This window comes from Rhincodon typus, chromosome 25 (assembly GCF_021869965.1).
Source record: "Rhincodon typus isolate 14 chromosome 25, sRhiTyp1.1, whole genome shotgun sequence".
NCBI classification, from domain to species: Eukaryota; Metazoa; Chordata; class Chondrichthyes; order Orectolobiformes; family Rhincodontidae; genus Rhincodon; species Rhincodon typus.
Window position 1 is genome coordinate 13,030,626 of NC_063356.1, and position 27,532 is coordinate 13,058,157.

The window sequence follows — 27,532 nt, forward strand, 5'->3', positions numbered from 1 at the left end:
CTGCCGGGTGATCTGCCTCCAATCCAAAAATTTGCAGTTTAGGTGGATTGGCCATTTTAAATTGCCCCATGGTGTCCAGGGATGTGCAATCTATGTGGGTTAGCAATTGTAAATGTGGGGTTATGGGGACAAGTTGGAGGTCTGTGTCTGTGTGGGATGCTGTGTGGAGGGTCGGTGAAAACTGCCTCTTTCCACACTGTTGGCTTCTATGGTTCTATGATTTTGGTTAAATTTTATTGCCTTCCCTGGTTCAGGTATGTTGAGGTCATTTTTAGCACTGCAGAACAGATGGGATTAGCACTATAAATCAATCCCAATTCATAATAAAAGAGATGAAATGCAGGTCTTTATGGCCTAGTAGCCTGCTACCTGTGTGTTCTCACCAAGCCTCTGGAGAAGTCAAAGGATAGTATCTGAATATAGGAGCCTTCATAATCATACTTGACCTTCACCCAGCACGTTAACACAGTGTGATTAGCCACAGGAACCTGAATTGGGTTCCTTTATGGCAACTGACTCATCTAAATCTTTCCCAGTCTAAGAGCATTCTTCTGGCTGAATAACCTTGACGATTTTTTTTTTAAAGAACCATTAAACTCAATTTGCAACTGGTGCACCATTTTGGTCCTGGAATTGATGTCCAGTAGATCCTACTATTTACTGTGGTGGAAGGTTGGTTCCCCAGCTGTAGGTGCTGATTACAATGAGATCTGAACTTAACCTGTTTAAACTACAAACGCAGCATTGGTACCTCCTGAGTGGTGCTTAAAATGCACGTATGACCCTCGAAGCACAAGAGAGAAAAGAGCTTTTGTTGTTGCAAATACAGTATCTCTGTTACCATGGTAATCACTAGGCTGCTGGGATACTAATGCTGGTTTCACACCAGTTGAATTTTTTTACACTCGGCAGATGAACCCAGGATGGAAAGGGAGGATGTGCTTGCTCTTAGAAATTGTCCATTCTGTCTGACATTTAGGATGCTCCTGACTTTATACCAATACAAACGGGATAAGCTAGCTCTCAGAATTGACCCCGTCTGGCCAAAACCTCTGACCTCACACCAACCCCAACCCCAATCTCTTGAAAGTAAGGGCATCTACTGTAGATACAGTCATGGAGATATTGGCAATCTCATGATACTTTGTCAAACTGGTGATTTTTTTCATATGCCTAATGGGATTCCAGCCATGGAAAATTTCACCGCTAAGCCCAATCCTGTGTATGATTTACACATCAATATTTTTTCAATAGGAGGCTCTATATAAAAATTTGGAATGGCAAACATCATTTTTTTGACCCCCTTTTTATAGTATCTACCAGAGCTGACTGAGGCTGATCTCCATTTTGAGTCTTTCTGCAATGGATTAATTGATCATAGAGATTATCTTGAAGTCATTTTTGTCAGGTGCAGTTTCGTACCACATAACACATTTGCCAATTCAAAAAAAAGCGTTTTACCTTTTTCTGGTAATTCAAAGTTTTTTTTTAAATAAACTACACATGGTAGCCAACCTATTGCCACAGCACCATTTATGTAATGGGGTGTTCTAGTATAGTCTCAGCTTCCTTTTTACCCAGTTTAAGTTTACAGTTGATATCCTCTCCACCACCAAATAACAATCACTTCCACCTCCAATAAGTCAGCTGATTCTGCTTCTACCACAGCCCACCAGCTACTAAAACCTTTGTGCCTTTGTTATCTTCAAACTTGATTATTCTGAAGTCTCACCTTCCCTTTGTTGAACACAAATGACCCCATGTCGAACACAAATGACCCCATGTCAAGGTGGGAGGAATCTTGTGTGGAGCCTAAGCGCTGGCATGGACCTACCTGTTTCTGTGCAGCAAATACTTGTGACACTTTGAACTACCTGCTTAGCCAGCCTCCCAGCTTTCTCCTCCTAAAGCTCATGCAAAATATTTCCACCTGTTTCCCATCTTCACCTGTCATTCCTAGCTGATCTAATTGCTGATAATTTTAACATGTGGCCTTGATTATTCAATGCTGTAGATTTAAAATTCCTATCCTTGTATTTAAGTCCGTCCTTGTTGCTGCTCCACAGTTCACCAAATTTGGACACATCTTCACACATGCTGCACAAATTGGAATTCCCCCCCTATAAATTTCTCTGCTTCTCTTCCTTTTAAGCCTCCTCCTTAATGCTTGCCTTATTTGATCAATCTTTCTTCCTATCCTCCAATTTATCTTTCCTTTGCCTTGGTCCCTTTTGAAAAGATTTGCATTAAAGATACAATATAAATGTAAGGTGTCATGGTTTAGCTCAATTTCTTCCATTGAGATTTCTGATTTCACTGACATGCTAATTACCAGCAGCTCGTTAGAGAGTGACATTAGCTGTGCAAAGGCTTCTTTATCTTGAATGGAGGCATTTAGGAGGTAATGGGCAACATTCTTGTGCGTCAGTATAAAGTTTACTTTAAATGAAAATACTTTTATCCAAACATTTGGCCTACTAAACATTGATAGAAATCTCCTAGCTCTGGAGTGTATTACTTACTCTTTTGGAGCTGTACAATTCTGCTTTGCATTTGTGGATGCTGTTTACATATTGCTGCTGCAAAGTTTTGATTCCAGGAATCTGGAATCCAAGATCCAACTTGAGTGTCTACAGAAATGTGGCCCCAGTGTTTCTCTGGAGCTGTTGTAACTCAGTTCTTCATTGGTTTATTCGGGCTGCAAGCATAAGGAAGCTGAGTTTAATAAACATTAGGGATTGTCTCATTGATGCTAGCCTTCTGGAATCTAAAATAAAATATTTAAAGCAGCTGTACAAGACTGCTAGTACGAACTCCTCTTAAAATACCAGTGGTCCAGGCTGCAATGTAACAGCCTTACTCAGCTGTAGCCCTTGTGCCCTTGGAGTCAAATGTCATTCCAGGATTTGAGCACATAATCTGGGCTGACACTTCAGTGCAGTACAGCAAGAGCACTGCACTATCAAGAACACAGTCTTGTAGATGTGACATTATTCACAAAGCCCCATCTGCCCTCGTTAGCTTGTGGCACTATTAAAAGATAACTAAAAAGTTCTTCACCTTGGCTCTAAAAATTTATCTCTCGACCAACAATACTAAAACAGATTAACTGGCAATTTATCTCTCATTTGAGTTCTTAGTGAATTTGATGCACTTCCCTACAGTAACCATGCTTCAAAAGATTTTATTGGCTGCAAAGTACTTTGGGATGCCGTAAAGTCCTGAAAAGTACTTCACAAATGGAATTTTGCTCTTTTCAAGGCTAGGGACCTGCTGAAGTTCTGTCTGATCTTGCTATATATAACTCTGTGCCTAAAAACCATGTAGACCAAGGTTCTGTGATAAGTTCTGATGACTGGTACTTACATTTGCTTCAAGGTTCTTGAATCAAAGAAAATTTACCTCTATGTAGTTGTTGATTCTGGGTGTGTGCTTGGTCTTGACCAACAGGACAGGTTGGTCCCTGTCTTTCTGATGATGCTTGTAACTCTCACAACATACCAAATAAGTTCCTAGAGGAGTACCTTGGGCCTGTAGCATCCTGAGAAGGAGGAAGTGGTTTTGGTATGGGGCGTAAGTGAGTAATGCACCATGTGGTCAGGGATCAAACATGGAACCTGATGGTCTACATGATTCAGTATTTAAATATTTCCTGTATTAGTTGAGCTATGCTGTGTGTGGTAATGCAACCCTCTGACCTTGAGCTCTAAAGGAAAGAAATGCAACCAGAATTTGTACCAGGTTAGCCTTCTTCCACAAACAGCACACTCTCTCTGCCTAAACCTGTACTTTGTTCAGGAAGAGCCATTGCTTTTCAGAGAAATGGGGAGAATAAAATGTGGGTGCGAGGGAAATTTTATAAACATGCTCCACTTGTAATTCTTAATCCACTAGCCAAAAAGTTCTAATTTCGACTTAAATATCTTTTTTTTAAAGATGTTGAGAAATCTCAGCAAGTTCATCGTAGATATAGTGTGGGACTCGTTTAACACAACTTAGCAAGCCTGGTGTGCACAGAACAAGGATACAGTTAAGTGTTTGGGGTAAAATGAATATATATATCCTGTGAATAAATGAAAATGCACTATTGGAATTTTTAGTTCAGATCAGGATGTGTCTGTATATAGATTTCACTGGCATTAACAATTGGTATGACCAATTCATATTCCTCTTTCCTTCGGGAATAGAGTACTTTGAGATGGGCCAACTTAATGCTTAGTGATAGACCTGTGCCAATGTAAAGATGTAATTGAACTGGAATATGCTTTGTGGAAAAATAGAATGCTATTCTTCCAAATCAGGGGTTTTGAAATATTAAATGCACTCCTCTTAGGTTTTGCTTTTCTTTTTGAGAAAAGTTAAATTCCATTAGCACTCAAACTGTACTACTACAATTTGAGAGCATTGATGAATATGAAGTGCAGTTTTTGAAACCAATTATTCCAGAGAGTTAGTATTAGGTTTTAAAGCAAGTACAGCTGTCAAAATGCAAGGTTTTTAAAAGCTGGAACACTCATTACCTTCATGCCCCGATACTTTCTATTTAATGATTCCTGCACCAATTTGTGGAGTTGTTTTTCTCTCTGTTTTAAGCACCTTTAATCTAATTCTTTTTGTAGCATGCTTATAATTGCAGTTGAAACGCTTCAAAAAAAAGAAATGCTGCAACAAATGACGTGTCTGTGATTCATGTTAATTCGTTAAGGCCCCCTCACACTTTCTCAATGTGCGTCCTTTGTGCATGTTGATCAAATCAGCCAATTGGAACTTCCATTCATCTCTGTCTGTCATTGATCAATGGCAGAAGCCTAAGTCTGAATTCATGATTTGAACAACTGTCCATCCTAAGCCTCTGCAGTCTCTTGATTGGGTGGAGAAGAAATATTTTAAGTGCTGATTTTAGTAACTACTTTACCTTCCATCCACCTTTTTTAAATAAAAACTGTGTAGGGTGATTTTCTGTCTGTACCCAGCTGCCACACCGCTTGAAACTGCTTCTCATTCCTATGGTCTGCTCCTCTGGCTCACATCTCTCTCCCTCCCCACCACCACCACCACCACAACCCCAAACCTCCGACTCAAAGGTTAACTTGCTGTGTCCTTTCTCCCTTTATTGTGCCTTGAAAAGCTTCCTCTGGCCACTGTCTTCACATTGGGACGGTAGGAAAAGAATGTTTAGAAATCTTTTCCGACTGTTTCCACCATGCTGTTTCCTGGGATGAAAGGGAATGCCATGCTAATGTGCCCCTCACTGTAGTGCATGACCTGCTTTCTGTGTCCCCCAGATTCACCTTCATTGCACATTATTGCAAGGGTTAACTGTACATTTAACGTGCATTCAAGGAAGACGAGTAATGACAGATGCAATGTACATCATACAGCAGAGTGAACAAATAAATGAGGATGTTAACCCATGCATTAATTTGAGTGTCCTGTTTAGGTTTTCTGTTCTCTAACTCATAAATGATATTATGACATTATAAATAGTGTCACAAAGTAAAATCGAAAACCTTGTTCTGGAATTCCAGCTTGTAGTCACTGTTATGATCTATCACTTCACATCATTGATTTGTGGTGAAACCTGCTGTGGTAATGGCTGACCACTTGGTTCATTTAAAACATCGGACAACCATATTGTTTGAAAATTATATAATTTTTTCATTTCTATGTTTTACAGTTTTTTGCAGTTCCATTTTCGTATAAGAGTTTTACATCAAAATTCAACCAAATGAATTTTGACAGCTATGTTGGTGGATAATCTTAGGATATCTTGCATATTAAAATGATAAAAAGGCAATCCTCCACAGCTGTGCATATACCTCTTGGGATAGAAAGGGAAGTAACAAATAGAATGCAGATGATACCAGTTAGTGATGCTTACAGAAATAGCATTGTCTAAATATTAATATTCTGTTTCACTTCAGAAGGTTTCGTTCTCTTAAAATATCTCTGTTGCTAGACTTATTCACTAAACGAAATACCTACTTACTGTTTTTCAGACACTGATTGATGTGTTGGATTGAGGGACTTGCTAGTTGTTGGACTTCATACTAAAACGTGTCTTTTTTTTATTATTTTAGAGCTGTAAGGTTGACTGCCTGTAATATGGTATCCTGACAGTTCCTAGCAACGTATCGTGGAGGTACAGTGCTGTGACTGTTGCTTGCTGAGATGGTATTTCTTCATACTGTGACGGCTCTGTTGTTGGGAGAAGATTTAAGGATGTCTAAGTAAGTACAGTAGTTTCAACCTGATAATGTGTGCAGCTAAGAACATAAGTATAATTTTTTCTTTACTTAGCTTTTACTATCTTAGGAATATGAGGAGGGTTAGCACTTCCAAAGGTTAGAATTTGCAATTTATACCCATTAGTTATTCTTAAAAATGATGGTGTCAGTTGTAGTATTGAAGGTAGACTTTGTCTCTTGGCTTTTTGCTTGCGGGTTGTGTTCAGTAATCCTTAACTTTGTTTTCAAATTTTGTTTCCAAATTTTCTCTCTTCCTCGTGAAGCCATTGATCCTTGTTCCTTACTGTCAGCTGTTCTTCAGTATATTTGACAAGTGACCAGTTTTCTTTGGTGAACCAAGGCAGTGGTAATGGCATACTGTTTAAATGAAGAGTATTTCACAGACTAGTTTAACATTTATTTCTTTCCACTTGTACACATTCCAGCAATAGTTGCTGTGTAACCCAGGGATGGAAGCTGATAGCAATTGCAGATGGCCAGATGACACCATGAATCAAAATTAGGACTCTCTTGTGTATAGATATAATACTTTGACGCACTTTGGAAATATAGAATGTGATCAAGCAGACTCGCCATGGCTTCATGAATGGAAAATCCTGCCTGACAAACTTCGTAAAATTCTTTCGAGAAGGTAACAAGGAGGATGGATAAAGGGGAAGCAGGGATGTAGTATATTTGGATTTTCAGGTGGTATTTGATCAAGTACTATACATTAGACGACTTAATAAGAGAAGATCCCATGGTGTTGGAGGTATTATAATAACTTGGATAGAGGATTGGCTAACTAATAGAACATAGAGAGTTGAGCTAAAGGGTCATTCACAGGATGCCAACCTGCAGCTAGTGATGTGCCACAGGGATCAGTTCTTGGGCCATAATTATTTACAATATATAAATGACTAGGATGAGGGAAGTTACTGTATGGATGACACAAAAGTAGATGGGAAGGCAAATGGTGAGAATGATTCAGAAGTCTGCAGGGGAATATAGACAATTTAAGTGAGTGGGCAAAAACTTGACTGATGGAATACAATGTGGGAAAATGTGAGGGTATGCACTTTGGCAAGAAGAATATAGGAGCTGAATATTATTTGAATGGAGAAAGACTGTAGAAGGCTATGGAACAGGGGTTTGGGAGTTGTCATCCCCGCATCACAAAAAGCTAGCATTCAAGTTTCATTGGTAAAAGAGAAGGCCTTTATTTCAAAGGGAATGAAGTATAAAAATAGGGAGGTCTTGGTAAAACTATTCTCTGCCTTAGTCCAACCAGAGATGGAATACTGTAAACAGCTTTGAGCCCCTTTATCTAAATCAAGATGTTCTGGCATTGGAGGCAATCCAGAGAAAGTTCACTAGGCTGATAGTAGGTACGGAAGCGCCGTCTTATGAAAAGGTTGAGTAGATTGGCCTGTACGCATTGGAATTTAGAATGAGAGATCGCGTTCTTGAAATACACATGATACGTAACAGACTTGACATGTAAGATTGTGAAAGGTTGTTTCCTGTTGTGTGACAGTCTAGCACCAGAGGGCATAATCTCAGGAAAGGGTTTGCATCTTTAAGATAGATGAGGGATTTCTTCTGAGAGTGGTGAATCTGTAGAATTCTTTATTCTAGTGGCTTTTGAGTCCATCATCATTGAAAAGCTCTTTTTTGTCTTTTCTGAGGTCTTTACATCTTTCCTGAAGAAAACCATCCATAATCCCGCTGACTCGTAAAGTTCCAACATGATATCTCTATGCTATTATATTTATAAACCCAAATAAATCATTTGCCTTTTCAACCACCTTATCAACTTGCTGCAACTTCCTTAGGAATGTCTTTATCTAGACACCAAGGGCTCTCTGTTCATTTACAGATTTCAAAATTGTGCTATTTATATTACAAGCCTTTCTGCATTGGTTGTCCTAAATACATCACATTCACACTCCCCCACATTGAACTTCATCTGCTATTTCACCAACCTGTTTGCCATCCAAATGCCTGTTATTATTCTCATCACTATCTGCTCCTTCGTCAAAAGTTCTTTAATATCTTCAGATATTGCATTGCTATTCTCTTCACCCAAATCGAAATTGCTTATAAAAATTGAACAAAGTAATAGATCTAAAATCGATCCTTAGGAAACCCACTGAAGACAACTCCCAGTTTGTCAAACAGTAACCCTTTGCTTCTGGTTGCTGATCTAATTTTGTACTTTTATTGCTACTTTCTACCAGTTCTGTGGACTTTTGACCCTCTAATAAGCCACTTTGGGAATGCCTTCTGAAAGTCCTTATAGGCATGTGCTGTATTAGCTAATCAAAGAATTCATTCAAGTTGGCCAAGTACGATTATGCTTTAACAAACCTATGCTAACTCTCTTTAATTAACTCTTAGCTTTTCAAATGAAAGCTTACTTTGTCTGTAATAATTTCCAATAACGCTCATCACCATCTGAAATAAAAGCTGGAAAAACTCAGCAGACCAGGCAGCATCTGTGAAGAGAGAGAATTAATGATTTAGATTGTTAAAATTTTAACAGCATTGTTCTGACAAAAGACCGTTGACCTGAAATATTAACGCAATTTTGAGTTTTATTTTCCCCAGCTAATCACATACGCTTCATGTATTTATAAAATTTGTTGGTAAAATTTAGGGTTCTGTTTTAGTTAATGTTGCCTACTGATCTTTTCTTGTAATTTCTCCACTTCCTGTTCTTTCAATAATCTACCAGTTTATTAACTGAATCTTCCTGTTGACATTTGTCTTACGCCACCTCCTTCTGTTTTATTTTAACATTTATGTATTTTATCATCTAGGGTCTCTTTTCTGTGGATGATATACACCTTTGAAGGAAAAAAGTTTGTCCAGTTTGTGCCTACAATTTCTCTTCCTTGAATGCCCTCCACTGCTGTCTTAGTGCTTTACCCTGAATCTGCCTTTTCTGACCTATCTGTGCTGGATTGCTTCTTAAATCACTGGAATTAGCTGTTTCCCACCTGAGATTTTTACCTTTTGATGTTTTCTTGTACATTCTATCACTACATTGATCCATTGTCACAATCACTGTTAGCACGATGAACTCGTTGTGTAACACATTCCACTCACCCTAATCCATTTTGCAGATCAGCAGTTTCCTCCCCCTTTGTTTTGAATTTGAATACTCCTCTCCTTCCCTGCCTTCAGCTCTGTTTTTTCCAGGTTGGTGTTGGGGCCGTTAAAGTCACCTAACATTATTGCTCTATTTTTGTTACATGGCTTTAAATTTGCTGTTGATATGTTCATCTATCTCTTTGTGGTGCAAAACTCCCTGCAACTATTCATTTCAAATATCAACCTTGGTACATCCCCTTACTGAATTGTTCAGCGTAACATTTCCCATGTTAGCCATCCTTTCAGGCTTATGAAGTGCAATTGCAATTTTGGTGCTAGTCAGGGGTGTGCTCATATCATTACTCTTCAAAAGCATTTTAAGCATGCCTTTACTGGAAATAAGAGCCATGTCTCCTATCGTTCTTTTAATGAATTAACATTGCCACAACTCTCAATAGTCTTAGAAAATTCATATCAACCTTTCTCTGTTTGTTATTTCTTTGAAACATTCTATCATGAACATCAAACATGACATAATTTTGCCTTTTTCAAGTGTTAAGAAATTTTCATTATGTCATAAGCTCTAGTCTGATGTATAACCTTTTGGCTTACCACATTTCTCTTTTTTTTCCTCAAGAATGTCACGTTTACCGCTGTCCAAACCTCCAGCACAACATTCTGGGGAATTGTATTCACAGGCTCTGCATTTCATTTGGATGTTTGATTATAAACAATCTTGTGGCAGTGATTTGTCTGTCTTTAAGTTTGAATAACATCTTTTGTACCAGCTGTTTGAATAATGACTTCCTTTTTGGTTAAACAAAAACCTTCCTTAATGGCTCCACCCCTGTCTCTAATGCAAAGCAATGATGAGGCCATTGTCAGATTACTGTGCATAGTTTTGGGTGCTTTGTTATAGAAAGGACATGATGCTTTAGAGATATGGCAAGGTGATGCAGCCTTCCTGCTCCTCTGATGCTGCTTGGCGTGCTGTGTTCATCCAGCTCTACACCTTGTTATCTCATCAAAACCCTGTAGTTGTGAATAGGGAGTGAGGGTGCACCATAAAGTATTGGTACTTTTTTTTTTACTGAGGAATGTAAGGGAACTATCGATAACAGATTTATAATTTGGGAGTGGTTTAATGGAGTGAATAGGAAATAGCCACTGGAGGATTAGAGAAGAGAGAAATAAATTTCTGTACTCAGTGTTATATGAGCATGGAATGCTTTTCCACAGGAAATGGTTGAGTCAGAGGCCATTGTTTAAGGAAAATCTGGACAAATATTTGAAATAGATAATGATGCAAGGTTCTGAGGTGCTTGCAAGAAAGTAGAATTAATTATAGATTTAATAATTGCCAATTAAGTCACTATACCAACTGGCTGCCTCTTGTTCTTTGCTATTCCTATGATTCTAATACCCACCTATTACCTGTAAAATGAGGCTCAATTGACATCTGTACATCTGCCATTGCCCTTTTGACCACTAATCGAAACCTTGACTTTTGTCTCATTAGGAATACACTTCCACATTTTTTATTACTAATTTTCACTCATAATTTTTATTCCTTTCTAATCTCCGTTTTTAATTCCCCTCATTTTATCTGCCCTGTTTCAAAATCTAATTTTCTTAATCCATCTATATTGCCTAATCTTTTGAGCACTCCTTTGTTCTTACTGTAGAAAGTGTTCGATTTTTAACCTATTCCCTTCCACTATTTAAATATTTTACTTCCAATTCTACAATCCTATTTGACAACTTTATCCTCCACTTAATTTGAACAGTGATCCTTTTTTTATCACAATTTTCTTTCAATCAAGTGCCCTAGCCTTCAAGTATTTTCATTCTCTACTTTTACATTGCATATAACTAGGTGTTTGATTATTCAGTATCATAGGATTAAAAACCCTAGTCTGGGGGGGAAAAAGCAGTAAACTCTCTTACATTAATTCTTTAAATATGAAGTACTTTAGTTCCATGTTCTGTACTTTTAGGGGTTAAACAACTTGATTCAGAATTGATGCACTTATCTTCTGAAGTTATGATCCTTTGTCACAAACTTGTGGTCCTTTACTGACTTGATGAAATGGCAGTAACAGCCTCTTGATATGCCACCCCCGAACTAGTGGCGAGAAGCTTTGCAAAGGAAATGATTTGTCCTTTGTTCTCAACTTTAATGGACTAGGTGTGTTTGGAAAAGATAACGCCTGAGAATTGGGGCACTTACAAGGGCTTAGAACTTATCACAGGGAGAACCTTTTAATTTGATGCTTTACTGCTTAGAATTTTTTTCCTAACAGCTAAAGTTTTTTTTTTCTCTCTTTCTCCCAACAGGTTAAAGCAGTACAGCAGGCCAAGGATACTACAACCAGAGTATTTCTGAGAGCTTTTAAAGCCATGGATAGGTGTAAGCACGTAGGGCGTCTGCGACTCGCCCAAAATCACTCCATATTGAATCCCCAGAAGTGGCATTGCATGGACTGCAACACCACTGAATCTGTTTGGGCCTGTCTTAAATGCTCCCATGTGGCATGTGGCCGCTACATTGAGGAGCATGCACTCAAACACTTTGAGGAAACTAGGCATCCTTTGGCTATGGAGGTCAATGAACTTTATGTCTTTTGTTATCTTTGTGACGACTACGTGTTGAATGACAATGCTACAGGGGATTTAAAACTGTTGAGAAGCACTTTAAGTGCAATAAAGAACCAAAAGTGCAGTCCGATGGCACGCAATGGCAGGGCATTGCGGTCAATGGCTTGTGGGGAATCTCCTTGTTCGTTTCAGAAGAACAAAAAAGGGCAGACTCATAGTACAGAGCAGATGTTCACTGCTCTTTGGCACAGACGCCAGTCTTTGCTAACAAAGGCAATGCGCATTTGGTTTGAACAAACAACCAGCGGTAAACGTAGATTGGAAGAAAAGCGGCTGCAGGAGGAAATAGACAGAAGAAAGGAGGAAGCAAGGAAGCGCCGACAGGAGCTAAAGCGTAAATTCATGGAGGAGCTTGTTAACGCTCCACCTCGGAAAAGTGCAAGGATTTTATTTCAAATCCGGAAGGAGGACCATATCTCAAAGTGCAAAAAACCAACTGGAAAAAAGGTGCTACAAACTGCCCCTACCTCAAAACGACAAAGGAACAAAATTAAGCGGTATTATGCTACCAAGCGTAAACCAGTGGTAACTCCTGGTGTTACGGGTCTAAGAAACCTTGGTAATACCTGCTACATGAACTCCATCCTGCAAGTACTCAGTCACTTGCAAAAGTTCAGAGAGTGTTTCTTAACCCTTGATCTCTGTGAGACTGAAGAACTATTAGCAAGGACCACAAATGGCAAAACGCGATTGTCCAACAAGGTCACACTGGGGATTAGTCCTGCATCGTGCATAGCAGGAAGAAATGATCATGTGGGAACTTCAGGGAGATACAGTATGCCAGCAGGTTTGAACGGAGGTGCCTCTATGGCCAGGAACCTGGAACTTATTCAACCCAAGGAGCCTAGTTCGAAGCACATCTCTCTTTGCCATGAACTTCACACACTCTTTCGAGTAATGTGGTCTGGGAAATGGGCTTTGGTATCCCCGTTTGCTATGTTGCACTCTGTATGGAGCCTCATCCCAGCATTTAGGGGATATGGTCAGCAAGACGCTCAGGAATTTCTTTGTGAATTACTGGACAAAGTGCAGCAGGAGCTGGAATCGGAAGGCACAAAGCACAGGATCCTTATTCCTTTCTCTCAAAGGAAGCTCACCAAGCAGGTTCTCAAGGTGGTGAACACCATCTTTCATGGGCAGCTGCTCAGTCAGGTAAACGAAAATGACAGTGTGTGCAGTCTTATTTTAATTTAATTCTTCATTCTTGATCTGATCTTGTCAAGATGAAGGATGACAATGCTGCTGAATGGAATACTTTCTACTTTGTAGCCAGTGACAGTACTCTTCTATCAGTTATCACATGCATGAGATGTAGCAGTAAAGTTGCCTGTGCTAAATATTAAAGTTAAAGCCATGTCCTTTTGGCATTGCCATTGTTCACTTTTTTAATGAAAACTGAAAAAGATTGCTTTGTAACTAAGAACGTGGTCCCTTTTCATTTCCAGCCTGTTAGCATGTGTTATTTAATGATTTTTTTCAGCAATACTAGCAAGAGTACATTCAAGGTATTTCTAACCTTGGGTTTTAACGTTTTAGTTACAATCTCACTGCTGTCCTGAAGGTGCTGCTGTTATTGCAGCCTAATTCCCAGGGTGCCTGTAGCCATCTGTTTCTGTGCCCAAGTGATCATTCTTAACATATGTGTCTTGATAATGAGTCTTGGCAAGCTATTTGACTGTGGAAAGCATCAGAATTAAGCCCAACCTTGTACTCCCCCATAATCCTCTATGTACTGTTCAGTCTTGAGTGGAAATCTGATGATTTTTGTTTTGTAATTTTCTTTGGGTCATCATTTCTGCTCCCTGCCCCCCACACAAAAAAAAACAGATCTTGCTGAAATAGAGCATACAGCTGAAGGGGATCCTTTTTCGCAAAAATAGAGGCTGAATAATGATCTGTCTGGTATGATTTATGTTCCATCCATTGGTTGAACTAATAATTTCTTAGGAGTTCATCGTAAGCCTGACAAGTTTTACATCGTTCAAGTTCCAGGACTTGTTTGATATTTTCAAGGAGGATGTGTATCCCGTTCTGTTCCCAGTCACTCCATCCTGACTTTCACTTTGCTTCAAAGAGGGGTAGATCTATAACATGGGGCAATTGTTGTGTAATACAGATCTGCTTCAATTGAAGGTGATTCTGTAATCTAATAGGCTGTTGAAACATTTGCAAAAGATTCTGTAGAAGTATGCATCCATGTTTTTGATGTAACTCACTCTCAGGACAGAGATGGGATGTCTGTTATCAAATTGCCTTTATGCCTTTTATTTGCCTCGTTATGCTTGTTTTATAATGGCTTGATCCAGCTGCTCTTCTGAATTCCCAAGGTATCAGCTGGAATACCTTTAGGTCAGCTCATTTACACTGCTCGCTGCCCTACTGTCTACTGCAAAATGAAACCCCAGCTGTATTAAATCTGAACATGTGTAAGTTTACTGATTCATGTTGGGCAATTGTGCTTTTCCTATCTTATTTAAATAAACAGCTTCTAGAAACAGCCCTGTGCTGTGAATAAGACGCCACCTATGACTCCAGAGACACAGAGCTCCACCTCAGCAGGTGGCTTCATTCCTGTCCTCAGGGGCAAAGTAAAAGAACAGGAGTGGGCCAACCAGGAATTGGAACACTATATTCCTGGCTGTTGAACAGCTGTACCACACACTGTTCCTGCATGAGCACTGCTCCAACATTGCTGCCAGTGTCATCAGCATTGCAGCCATATATAAATAACATGAACTTAGAAAGAGATCCTCATGTTTTAAAATTGCTTCCACTGGCATATGTTCAGCAATATAATGAGTTTTCTTTTTGTGGAACTGGATTTCTGGGGTCTACATTGGACGTATAACATTACAGGACCCATCAGCAAGAAGAAGCTAATGTTATCAGGGTTTTGAGTGTTTAAAAGATACTTGAGTATACTTGCCAACTTTTATTCTTGTCTATTTAAATCTTACGTGCACCCAGTAAAATTCTACTGTGTTGGCAGAAGTTGCAGATATTCAAGTAGATAAAGATGAGCAAATATCTCCTTCACTGGATATGTTTCCAAGAAAATTGACTTAAGTGGGCTATCATTTCAATTGTGAGAAATAATTACATAACAATTCGAATTATAATCCAGATACATACACTTTTTAATTTAGGATTTCATCGAGATTTTAAAGAGGACAAAGCATTTACAATTAGATTGTTTAAAAGATATTTAGATAAGTACATGAATAGGAAAGGTTTCAAGGGATATGGGCCAGGAGCAGGCAGGTGGGACTAGATTAGTTTGGGATTATGTTCGACATGGACCGGTTGAACCGAAGGATCTGTTTCTGTGTTGTATGACTATGTAAATAATCCCAAAAAGTGACAGCAAGAATCATTTATCCAGCATCAGGTTGTTTGATTCTTTTCATTCTTTGTTTTGTCACTATGTTCTCGCTCAAGATGTGAGAGTATAGTCTACGAAGTGGCCAGATGTAGGTTTTGGGCCACTATCCGTGTGAGCCAAGACAGTGACTGGTATTGAATATTTGTGTGAAACTACAGAGCTGAATCTTAGCCAATCCTTGCATTGCTACGTATGAATTTGCAATAGGGCGTCATAGCAGCACTTGAGAACAGAAACCCAGGCATCCTCCTCAAAAAGGGAACATAGAACTGTGGCTCCTTCTGCACTTCCTGGAAGCTAAGTGTAGGCAGAAACTTGCGAGCAGGTTCCATCTGGGCTGCAGATGCTGCCTGTTGTAATTCATCGAGACAATGGATTGTAGAGTAGAGAAACTTGTCTCCATTTTTTCTTTGAAATTTGTCTGCATGAATTGTATAAAAAATATAGAGTAACCATGTGCTAATTGAAAGCTGTGAATCCCTATGCACAAAACTTTATATTCTCATCTGAACTTGTATCTCCTCCAAGCCTTCTGGCTTCTCCATTAAAGATTATCAAAGTCCCAAGGATCTCCTGTTCCAAATCCTCTGTTATATACCCAGAGGAAATGCAGCCACCGTAGAAAGCATTCTTTATTTGTGCAAAGCAATATCTACAATTAACACAATAGATACAACGAAAAGGCAGTGCTCCAGTTTTAAGGTACTGTGTTTTTACTGTGTTTATATGATACATCCACACTGGACAGTCTGAAATCTCATGACCTTGCCAACCCTAAACTGATTTATTGGTGAGCAGCTTGCTGTGAACAACTCTGAAATACCCCCTAGTGGCCATTGCAGGGGTAGCTATGACAAATGTAGATTTGGATTTCCTACCCACCTTCAGCAGTCTTATAGGAGCAAATTACTGCAGATGCTGGAATCTGTACTGAAAACGAAAAATGCTGGAGACCACAGCAGGTCAGGCAGCATCCATGGAGAGAAGGCAAGCTAACGTTTCGAGGCTAGATGACTGATGAAGAATCGTCTAGTCTTGAAGCATTGGCTTGCTTTCTCTCCATGGCTGCTGCCTGAACCTCTGTGATCTCCAGCTTTTTTTTGTTTTCAGCACTCTATCTTAATTTCACTGTAAAATTAAAATCAAATGGAGGTGAAAAATCTGAAGTAAGATTGAGAATGTCTGAATTTTGAAACTGCTACAGCTCAGGAGAAAGCTAATCAGTCCATCGTGCCATGGTCAACTCTGAAAGAGCTGTCTGCTTGTTCTTGTTCTTTGTCCTCCCCTTAAACCCAGTATGGCTATTGCACGGGGAAACACAGTTATGATGTGGAGCAATTGGTGATGGTGCCAGGATTTTGCATGTCACAGCCAATTTAATTTCAGGTCTGCACGCTGGATCTCAAGCCAGTTAGGTACATTATAACACAATATGAAGGGTATTTTGGCAGGAAAATAGAAAGCATATTATCTAACTGGTCAGGTATTGTGCTGTTCTATGATGCAGAGAGATTTGGGTGTCCTTCTGCATGAAGCACAAAGGGTTACTGTGCAGGCGCAGCAAGCAATTAGAAAAGCTAATAAATAAAATATAATTTATAATGAGAACTGAACGCAGAAGTAGGGGAGGTTTATGCTTCAGTTATACAGGGGCACTAGTGAGAGCACATCTAAAGTACTGTGCATAATATTGGCCACCTTATTTAATGAAGGATATTTATACGTTGAAAGCAATTCAGAGAAGGTTTACTAGATTAATAGTGCGATTTGCTGTGAATCCTGAGTGGTCTTGAAAAGGTAGATGCTTCCTCTTACGGTAGAACCTCAAACTAGGGGGATCACTGTTTAAAACTTATTGATCGCCCATTTAAAACTCGGATGAGGTGAATGTTTCCTTACTGATGATCGTGATTCTTTGGAACTCTCTTCCTGAAAAGGTAATGGAAACTAAGTCCGTCGATATTTTTACGGCAGAGGTACATAGATTCTTCTTAACTGAGGGGGTGAAAGGTTATCAGGGAAGCAGGAATGTGTTTTTGAGGTTACGATCAGATTAGCTAATGGTCTTATTGAATGTGGAGCAAGCTGAAAGGACATAGGTTTAAGGTGAGAGGGGAAAGATTTAAAAGGGTTCTAAGAGGCAACCTTTTCACAGAGGATGGTGCATATATGGACTGAGCTGCCAGAGGAAGTAGTGGAGGCTGGTACAATTATGACATTTAAAATGGGTGTATGACTAGGAAGGGTTTAGAGGAATATGGGCCAAATGCTTGCAAATGAGACTAGATTTATCTAGCATATCTGGTCAGCTTGGACAAGTTGGACCGAAGGGTTTGTTTCTATGTTGTACATCTCTATGACTGGCTGACTTCTGCACCTGGTTCATCATAATAAGCTGATTGAACTGTGACATCAGCAATCTGTACCAAGAATGGTCAAACATTGTCACCTTTCTGCACAATGTTTTCTGTGATAACATCCAACAATGAAACAGATATCTTACAAATAAAGTGAGGCCTTTCGTCTGTTTAAACAATCCCATATAATTATAGTCACAGTTTTAAGTACATGGGATTTTACATTCAATCTTAGGAAATTTATTACTAATTTCTGAGATTTCGTTGTGCAAAACAGCCTTGCTTTCCTCTTCACTATCCAGAAACTTTGACCTGTTAAGGAGAAGCTTTTCATCCTTGAGCCTCATCCAATCACTGCTCAGACCTTGCACACAGCTATCCTTCAGAGCTATGAGAGTTATGTTATAGGGATAGGTGCCATAGAGGGATGGTGGTACCTTGCAAATATAGCAGAGTAAGGACAATCTAATTGAGTTGTTTATGATTAACAGCATTTGATAAGAGTAAATAGAGAGAAACTATTTCCCATTGTGCAGAGTCTGGAACAAGGAGGCGTGGCTGTTCTGAGGCATTTTCAGCAAGCATGGCATTGCACGAATGCTGGTGGTAACCCAGAATTCTTAAGGCTGGGATCAAGTTAAAATCTTGATGGTAAATTTTGTTAGGCAAGCGTATTAAGATTTACAGAACTGAAGTGAATAGATGGAGTAGTTGCATGATTCTTCCTATCTGATGTTAAACTTCTAATAGCCAGTTGAAGGATGAAACTAGAGGCAGTCTTTTCCGCACCTTAGACTTATTCACATAGCGAAATATTATAAGTCTATACCTATTCAGAGATGTTATTGCACACCTCTGGAGTAGATGGGACTTGAATCTGGGGCGCCTGGCTCAGAGGTAGAGTCCATACCAGTGCTCAACAAGAATCCTAAGCAAACGCAATTATTACTGAAACCCAGGATTGAACCAGGGACTTTTCAATATTCATTTAAACACTCTTCCCAGCTGAGCTATTTCACATGACACAGCATCTCTTCAAGATATTTCTAATCAACAGAGATATTATGATGCACCTCTGGTGCAGGTGGGACTTAAACCCAAACCTCTAGCTGAGAGGTAGGGACACTTACACTGGGTCACTAGAGCCCATTAAACATCTCTGAGTAACATCCCAATCAATGCGCTCCATCTGCGTATAGATGACCATAATTGATGCATAATTAACATTAAGCCCCTCTTCCTGGTTTAAAAAAATCTCTGCTGCAGTTTGACACTTCATCTGTTTGTTATGTTGATTTGTGCTAAAGTGGATTGTCTTCGCAATTCAATTTCACACGATGCCTCTGCATTCAGTGTTATCTCTGAACACACAAACAGAAACAACGTTCCCCCTCAGCCACGTTTCACTTTTATATCTAAAACTTCGTGAGGCCCCAAGTTACCAAGAATTTTTTTGTGTGTCTAATTATAAAAGTTAGTTTTGCAAGTAAAAGCTTTTCATCTTTTTAGCCTTCTGTCCATCATGAAAACCTTAAAATCTTTTCATCTTTAGGCAGGATAGACAAACCCACAACTTAAATTTAAGATGTTGCAATAAAGTTTAAATTCATCAGAGGACTAGAACATCAATTTTGCTTCTACCTGAGGAATATTTACATGGAAAAATTCCTGATGAAATTTGATGCAGGGAATTTTAAATTGGTGCATCTTGGTAGGAAGAAAAAGGGCACGTGATGTAATATAAAGGGTGCAATTCTAAAAGGGATGCAGAAACAGAGACCTTTGGGGCTGCGTGCGCATAAATCACTAAAGGTGGCAGACTGCCTTGAGAAAGTGATTAAAAAGACAGATTGGATCTTGGGTTTTATGAATGGGCACAAAGTATGAAAGCAAGGTTATGATGATGAAATAAAAGTAGAAAATGCTAGAAATATACGGGCCTGGTGACATTTACGAAGGAAGGGGCAGGGTTAATGTTTCAAGTCTTTCATCAGAACATATGGAGTTATGATGAACCTTTTTATAAAACTAAAAAATTTTTGGCCTTAATTGGGATATTGTGTGTAATTCTAAGCACTGTATTTTCATAAGAAAGTGTAGGCTTTAAGAGAGTGCAGAAAAAAGTTACCAGAATGATTCCTTGTGTGAGGGGCTTAAATTACATGGATTGGATAAACTGGGATTGGCTGCTGTAGGTGGAAGGGAGATTTGATAGAAGTGTTTAAAATCACAAGGTGTCTGGACAGCAGTAGATAGAAACTGTTTCCACTGGCAAAATGGTCAAGAGGGCACCGATTTAAGGTGATTAACAAAAGGAAAACACAGCATGGGAGACAGTCATTTTTAAGCAGTGAGTGCCCATCAGCTGGAATGTGCTGCCTCAGTATTTGTTGGAGGAAGATTGAATTGTCATTTTCAAAAGGGAATTGGATAAGCTCCAGATGAGAGAAGTTTAGAGGTCTATGAAGAAAGGACAGAGCAGTACAATTGGCTGAGTTGCTCTTGCAGAGAGCTGACGTAGACATGCTGGGATGAGGCATTCCATAATTCTATAACTATCATGTTTCCTCTTTCCCTAACTTTTTCAGATACTGACTAGTTAATGTATTGTGAAGAAAAATTTTTAACTAACCTTCACAAAAGACAATTTACTTAATTTCAATTGAGGTGAAAATAGTAACTTTGTTTCTGTCCCAAAATACTGATCACCAAACTGTGCCATTTATAAAGTTTCACCGTGTCATTGACATTCCCTGTTTGCTGCCTGGCCAGCTGTGCGTGCATCTACCAGATATGCCATGCAGATGACAAACAAAACATGTAAGTAAAAACAGAAAAATGCTGGAGGATCTCAGCAGGTCTGGCAACATCCGTGGATAGAGAAACGGGTAACATTTCGAGTCTGGCGTGACACTTGGGAACAGCCTTGCTGAGTTTCTGCAGCATTTTTATTGCAGATTTCCAACATGCACAGTATTTTGCTTTTAAACAAAGTTCATAAGGGGCACGGATAGGGTGAATAGCCAAGGTCTTTTTCCGAGAGTAAAGGAGTCCAAAACTAGAGGGCATAAGTTTAAGGTGAGAGGGGAAAGATCTAAAAAGGACATTTTCATGCAGAGGGTGGTGCATGGAAGCAATGAGCTGCCAGAGGAAGTGTTAGAGGCTGGTACGATTACAACATCTAAAAGGCATCTGGATGGATGTATGAATAGGAGGGGTTTAGAATGATATGGGCCAAATACTGACAAACAGGACTAGATTTATCGAGGATATCTGGTCAGCATGGACAAGTTGGTTCGATGGGGTCTTGTTTCCATGCCGTACAGCTCTATGACTCTATGATCTTGTATGTGCAGAGATCTCTTTAAGATAGGGCTGAAAGTGGGGTCACAAGCTTCAAAGCAATGGCTACTGTAGTGTTTGAACTGATTCTGACAGCTCTAATACCCCTTTTAAGTGCTTTCTTCTTGTCAGTGGGAGTGTCCAAATGGGCTCCTCTCTTGAGGCCTGATAGCTACAAAAAAAAACATCCTCACACAACTCTTGTACTCCCTCACGCAGAGTCTGAGGCATTCAAATGGGATTCACAGCAGGGAACAGTTTGGCTGTCCCTGCTCTAAGATGTCTGCTGTTGTGTCCATGCTAAAGAGATTGTACAGTGCCAGAAATGAGCTGTGCACAGCTTGGGGAATTTTGAGGGAACTGTGAACAGCACATGACTAAAGAAGAGGAAAATTTTGGATTAGAAGGAACAGGTCGATTTGTGGTAAATGGCTGAAATTTCCATTTCCACTGGCATTGCTTAGCTGTTACAAAACTGAACTAAGAATTTAATATTTTAGTTTCACAAAATACATTTGGTTGGCAATAAGTTCTCTGTTCTATCAAACCTCTGAATTTAAAAAAAACAAGCTCTTGTTTTTATGTTCTTTTCAGTGATCAGACTAAAGTAATAGCATATCCACACAAACAAATTAGGAACCTGAGTAGGCTAGTTGGTCTGTTTGAGCCTGCACCACTGTTTAATGATAGTGTGGTTTATCTGATTGTGGTTTCACCTCCACTTCCCTGCCTACTCAGATATCCTTTGACTGCATTGTTAGTCAGGAATCAGTCTACTTTACCTTAAAAATATTCAACAATCCCCAACCTTAGCACTCTCTGGAAGAAAGAATTCCGAAGAGACACTACACTCAGAAGTGAGAATTCTTTTCCTGTCAGTCGTAGATCCGTTTATATTAGGTGGCCCCTAGTTCCAGTGTCTCCCACGAGAAGAAACATCTTTTGAGTATCCACCCTGTTAAATTCATTCAGGATTTTCAATGTTTTAATAAGATTACCTCTCATTTTTGTAAACGCCAATGGGTGCACACCCAGCCTGTCCCACCTGTCTTCATACGGTAATGCCATTACTTCAGGTATCCATTGCGTCAGCTGTCTCTGAACTGCTTCAAGTCCATTTCTGTCCTTTCCTAAAGATGCAAAAACTGTGACCCTAACACCCTGTGCAATTGTAGCAAAGCATCCCAATTTTACATCCCATTCCCTTTGCAGAAGACAACATTTCATTCGCCAACCACATTCCAATCACTTGCTGTACCTGCATACAAACCTTTTGTAATTCATGTATCTGGGTACCCCAATCCCTCTGTCCCTTAGAATTCTGCAATCTCTCTGTGTTTAAATAATATGCTGTTTTTATATTCTGGGCAAAGTAGATAAGTTCATGTTTTCCCACATAATACTCCATTTGCCCAATGTTCACGCACTGACCAAATCAATCTATATCTCTCCGCAGAACCCTTGTGTCTTCTTCACGACTTAGTTTCCCCTTATTTTTGTGCCATCAGCAAATTTAGCACCCAGATATCTGGTTCCTTCATCCTGAATTGATATAAATTTGTAAATAGTTGCTCCCCCAGGCCTAATCCCTGTGGCACTCCACTTGTCAGATCCTGCCAGCCTGGAAATGGAAACTATTCATGCTTATTCTTTGTTTCCTGTTAGTTAATCGATTTTCTATCCCAGCTAATTTCTTAACTCCCATGCCTTGAGTACTTATCTTGTATAGTAGCCTTTGTGCTGCCTTGTAAATGTCTTCTGGAAATTATATCCAGACGTTCCATTTATCCACGTTGTTTATTTATTTCCTCTAACAAATTAGTCAAACGTGATTTCCCTTTCACAAAAATATGTTGACTCTGCCTGATTCATTCAGAATTTTCAAATTTTCAGCTATAACCTCCTTAACAATAGATTCCAGCATTTTCCTGTAGTTTCTTACTGTCTTTCTCCTTTCTTAATTAGGGGTGTTACATTCAGCATTTCCCATCTGATGGGATCTTTTTTAAAGTCTAGGGAATTCTGGAATATTAAAATCAATGCATCTTTTATCTCAACAGCCACTTTTAAGACTCTTGAATGAAGTCCATCAGGACCAGGGAATTTGTCGGCTTTTAGTTCTAATAATTTTCTCAGTACCCTTGCCCTGGCAATTGTAATTGTTTTGAGTTCCTCCCTGTCTTTCACCACTATTTTTTTCCACATCTCACCTCAAGGAATAAATCTGTTCTGCATCCTTGCTGAAGTAAAATCTCAAAATTGCAGACAGTGTCCCACTCTAGTATGATGAATTATTTGTATAGGTTCAAAATCAATTCTGTTTTCCCATTCTATGATCATGCTAATAAAACTTAGGACCCTCCATGGTATTTTCAAAGCTTGTCAACTTATCCTCTCACTTTTAAAGATATGTGTTTTGAATTCTGTTCCTTTGAAAATCTGTAACATAACCAACTCTATCATTACTCTGGCCATCCTGGCCTTTGTGTGTCACAATGGTGATCACTGTTCTTTGTTTTTTGGTATCTTTATTCCTGCCCACAATTCCTCTACAAATAGCTTTCTAAGAAATTTACCTTGGTTTTTTTTTGCCTCATTTTTAAATATGCAATGATCATCTGGAAAAATTTAGTGCATGTTGTATCAAGCATGATGAGGTTAGATTAAATCCGCTCGGTCCCCAAGGTGATCTGGGGATGCAGTACGTCAGGCTAATTGTATGCAGTATTGCATAGTAGCAAGGAGTGAATAGATTTTCTTTGCATTCCGTCAGAGAAATGTAGCTTCAGTCGATAAAGGCAGCATATCACTGGGGCAACCAGGTTTCCGGTCCATGCTGATTTTGCCAGTAGCCTAGATAAAATGAGAGGTGCAGTTGTCCTTGATTTCTTTCTCTGCTTGATGAGGAGGAAAATCGATTATGGTTGCTGCTCATCATCACTGTCCAGTGATCACTGTTTGCAATGTGACAGAATTGTATTGGCTTAATATTGAGCTTGGCTTTGCAGTTCTACAAGAACCCTCCAACTTCACAGTGTAATCTCCTTTGAAGAACGGCTGAAGTTAGTTTGAGATACTGGCACATAACCAACAACTGTGGAGCTGCCAAATGAGAGAAAATACAGGGTTTTTCTTAAAATAGATAACATATTTTGTCATGAAGAGGAAAAATTAATGTGTGCGCCTGTATGACCACTCCTGTGTAAAAGGGTGCAGTCATTATGAAATACTTGTTGATTATTGGCACTGTTAATGGGAAAGTACAGTTAGGCTGCTGAATCAAACTAGGGCTCCATGCACTTGCAGTCAAGTGCACAAATCAATCAACCACAGACAGGTGTTTTTAACTGACAGTAGGTTTAGCTCAGTTATAAACCAGTTGCATTGGACCAATGCAGAATTCACCATTTGATTTTGCGTGTAGCCTCAGTTATATTCAAGTTTGAGGGTTCAGTTGCATTGTCAAAAGCACAGGTTTATTGCCTTGGTGACTGAGTGAGCGTGTGCTGTGAAACATGCTCTTGTTTACACAATTAGTTGATCTCAGCTGGTGGAATGGTAGAGGTGGAACAGTTGCTGTCAGTTCTCCTCGGCAAAAGAACCCAAAATTTAGCCCTCCACTCTTGTTCAGTTCCAATTTTTGAAAGTCTGTGGCCCCCTGATATCAAGAAAGAATGTGATTGGGGCTCAAATTTCTCTTGTGGTGCGACAGCTCTTGAGATGTGCATTTGTGTAGCACCTTTAATGTTGAAAAAATGTCCCAAGGTGCTTCACAGGACTGCTTTCAAACAAGGTTTGGCTCTGAACCCATGAAAAATTTTGGGATTGGCAACCAAATGTTTAGTCAGAGGTTGGGTTTTGAGGAGTGGCTTGGAGCGATCATGAAACTTGTGAGGCTTCAGGAGATTATAGAAAACAGGATTCTAACTCAATGGTGGTTTGTCCTAACAGCACTCCAATTCTAATGACGCAATAAGGGATACTTGGTTAAGTGTCATCTCGTGAGGCACTATCTTCAGCAGCAGAAGTGGGAAAGAAAACAATTGTACCATTGAAATTAAAATGGAAAATGCTGAGGGAAAGCATGCTCAGGAGGTTACACATCATTTGTCTGGCCTGTTGAGTTTGTTTCTTGCATTTTCTTTTTTGTTTTAGATTTCTATTCTCCATAATATTCTGTTTTTTTTAAAATTTGTACTGCTGTATTTATAACAACCGAAATTGCTGGAGAAACTCAGAAGATCTGCCAGTATCTGTGAAGAGAAAGCAGAGTTAATTTTTCAAGTCCTGTGACTCTACTTCATCTGCAGTTTGTTCTTTTATTTATATGGCAGAATTTGTCGATTTTATTTTTGTTAAATTGATGCACTAATTTGGGCCCTTACAATTGTTGCACAATATATTTTACATATGTTTGTTAATGCATGATGTTAGTGAAAGTGTATCATTTTGTCTGTGTGTATAGTGACTCAAAACAGCAAGATGTGGGCTTGTGTTCATCTCCGGAAATTCAGCTGGAGGGCAAGTCACCTGAGACATATCTCTTTTTTGCGTATTCTTTAACAGGGCTGAGTTCACACAAGTTATCTGTGGTGGAAAGGGCCCTCCTCAGCTGAGGAGTGAAGGAGAATAGAATGAATTTAGCAGCAGATATGTAAAGATCTGACCATTTATTGCAAGGTTAGATTTGGATGTCAAATTAGTCTGTCAATTAATCATCTGGATATATTGAACCTTAAAAGAGGTTATCCACAGACACGTTAAGCTATTCCAAGGTGGCGATTTCATTATGAACTTACATTAGTAAATGATGAGCTATTGTCTCAATTAGAAGTAACCCTTTCATAAGAACATCCTCAATTACCGTGTCCTCAGATTACTGAGTACTGTGTCTTTCTCTGAATTTGCACAATAAACTGCAATGTTGTTATTCTCATTGGCACTACAGTGTAGTTGGTTAAGCTATGAGTCAGGTCCTGAGGTGACTCCAGAGCAAACTGACATACGCTTCCTTCAGGGCAATGCTTGGCACTAATGCTGTACTTTAAATGTAATCGATTTGTTTAGTTCACATAGTGGTAATGGAAAAAACACAGGAAAATAAATTTGGCAAAGTTTTTGTAATTCTGTGACATAAGTTTACATGATGTAAATGACTTCCACAGAATTATTGTAGCAAAATGCAATAATATGGAATAAAAATATGCGCATTGAATGCGCCAATGGTCAAAAAGTCATGAGGAATTGCCTACACTGAGATAAACGGACCAGATGTATCTGGATGATTTTTGGGCACATTTATTATGCCTAGTGATAAGTTAGACTTACTGCAGTAAATGTAGCCACCTGCATCCTGTTTAGCATTAATTCTGACACTAAATCCCTTTCCCTCACTTACATTGATTTCAATGTTGTTAATAAATGTTGTTATGGTCTCAAAGCATCCTGCCTTTCCAAGTTTCTTCAGTTCACACGAGCTTATATCCAGTGATTGATGGAGGCCTTCTGTCCCATCTTCCCCCACCCCATCCCAGTGGAAACTGAACTTTTCTTTATCTAAGCTGAAATCCTTTCAAAAATCCCAACACTACCTCCACCCTCTGGTCCCTGATTAACCTTCAATCACCTCACTAGCTGTATCTTAATTCCTAAGCTGTCTGGTGTGTTCTTTTCCCATTTCTCCTTGTGAAGTGCGTTGGAACGCAAGTCCCCGACTCTCTGAATTCAAGTAGATAAAACCATAAAGAAATGGTTACAGAATTTCTGGTTTCACAATTGAAGCAAAACGAGTTTATATTCCGAGAGGGAAAAGCTCCACTTCATTGAAAAAACAGGCATGGACATCTAGCAAGATAAGGAATGGTATAAAACTAAAATTAAAGGGCTTACAAAAATGGACAAAGCACTGAGCATACAAGCAAAGGGCCACAAAGCAGCTAATAAAAAGAACCACTGAAAGGAATTATGAAAGGAAACTTGCAAGGTACATCAAAAGTAATATGAAGAAATTTTATAGTTAGATAAAGGAAAGTGGGTGGTCAGAAGCAATGTTAGCCTACTAAATACTGAAAGTGGGGATATTGTCAGTGACTAGGGGAAATGGCAGATATGTTGAATAATTACTTTACCTTAGTATTTACAGTAGAAAAGGAGGCTAGCTTGCCAGAAGTCACAAGGAAATTAGTAGTGATTCGGGGGCAGGGACTGAATAAAATTAATGCAAGTAAAGCATCATTAATGAGGAAATTACTGGAATTAAATTGTGACAAATCCCCAGGACCTGATGGTTTCCATCCATTGGTGTTAAAGGAAGTAGGGGGGCACCTTGTATATGCCCTAACAATAATCTTTCAGAGTTTCCTAGATACAGGAGTTGTCTTTCTGGTTTGGAAGAATGCACATGTCAGTCTGCTTTTTAAGAATGGCAAAAGAGGAAAAGCAGAGAATTACAGACCCTGGTTAGTTTAACA

The 27,532-nt window shown here is 39.2% G+C and overlaps 1 protein-coding gene across 1 annotated transcript in view; it reads left to right on the forward strand.

Moving 5' to 3' along the window:
• The window catches only part of usp49 (ubiquitin specific peptidase 49), a 32,092-nt gene extending 18,917 nt beyond the window's left edge, over nucleotides 1–13,175 (forward strand). Inside the window, exons 2-4 of the mRNA XM_048611818.1 lie at nucleotides 3,937–4,029; nucleotides 6,081–6,230; nucleotides 11,661–13,175. Coding sequence (XP_048467775.1) covers nucleotides 11,724–13,175 — 1,452 coding nt within the window. The 5' untranslated portion in view covers nucleotides 3,937–4,029; nucleotides 6,081–6,230; nucleotides 11,661–11,723. The remainder of the gene's footprint in view (nucleotides 1–3,936; nucleotides 4,030–6,080; nucleotides 6,231–11,660) is intronic.
• The last annotated feature ends 14,357 nt before the right edge of the window (nucleotides 13,176–27,532 follow it).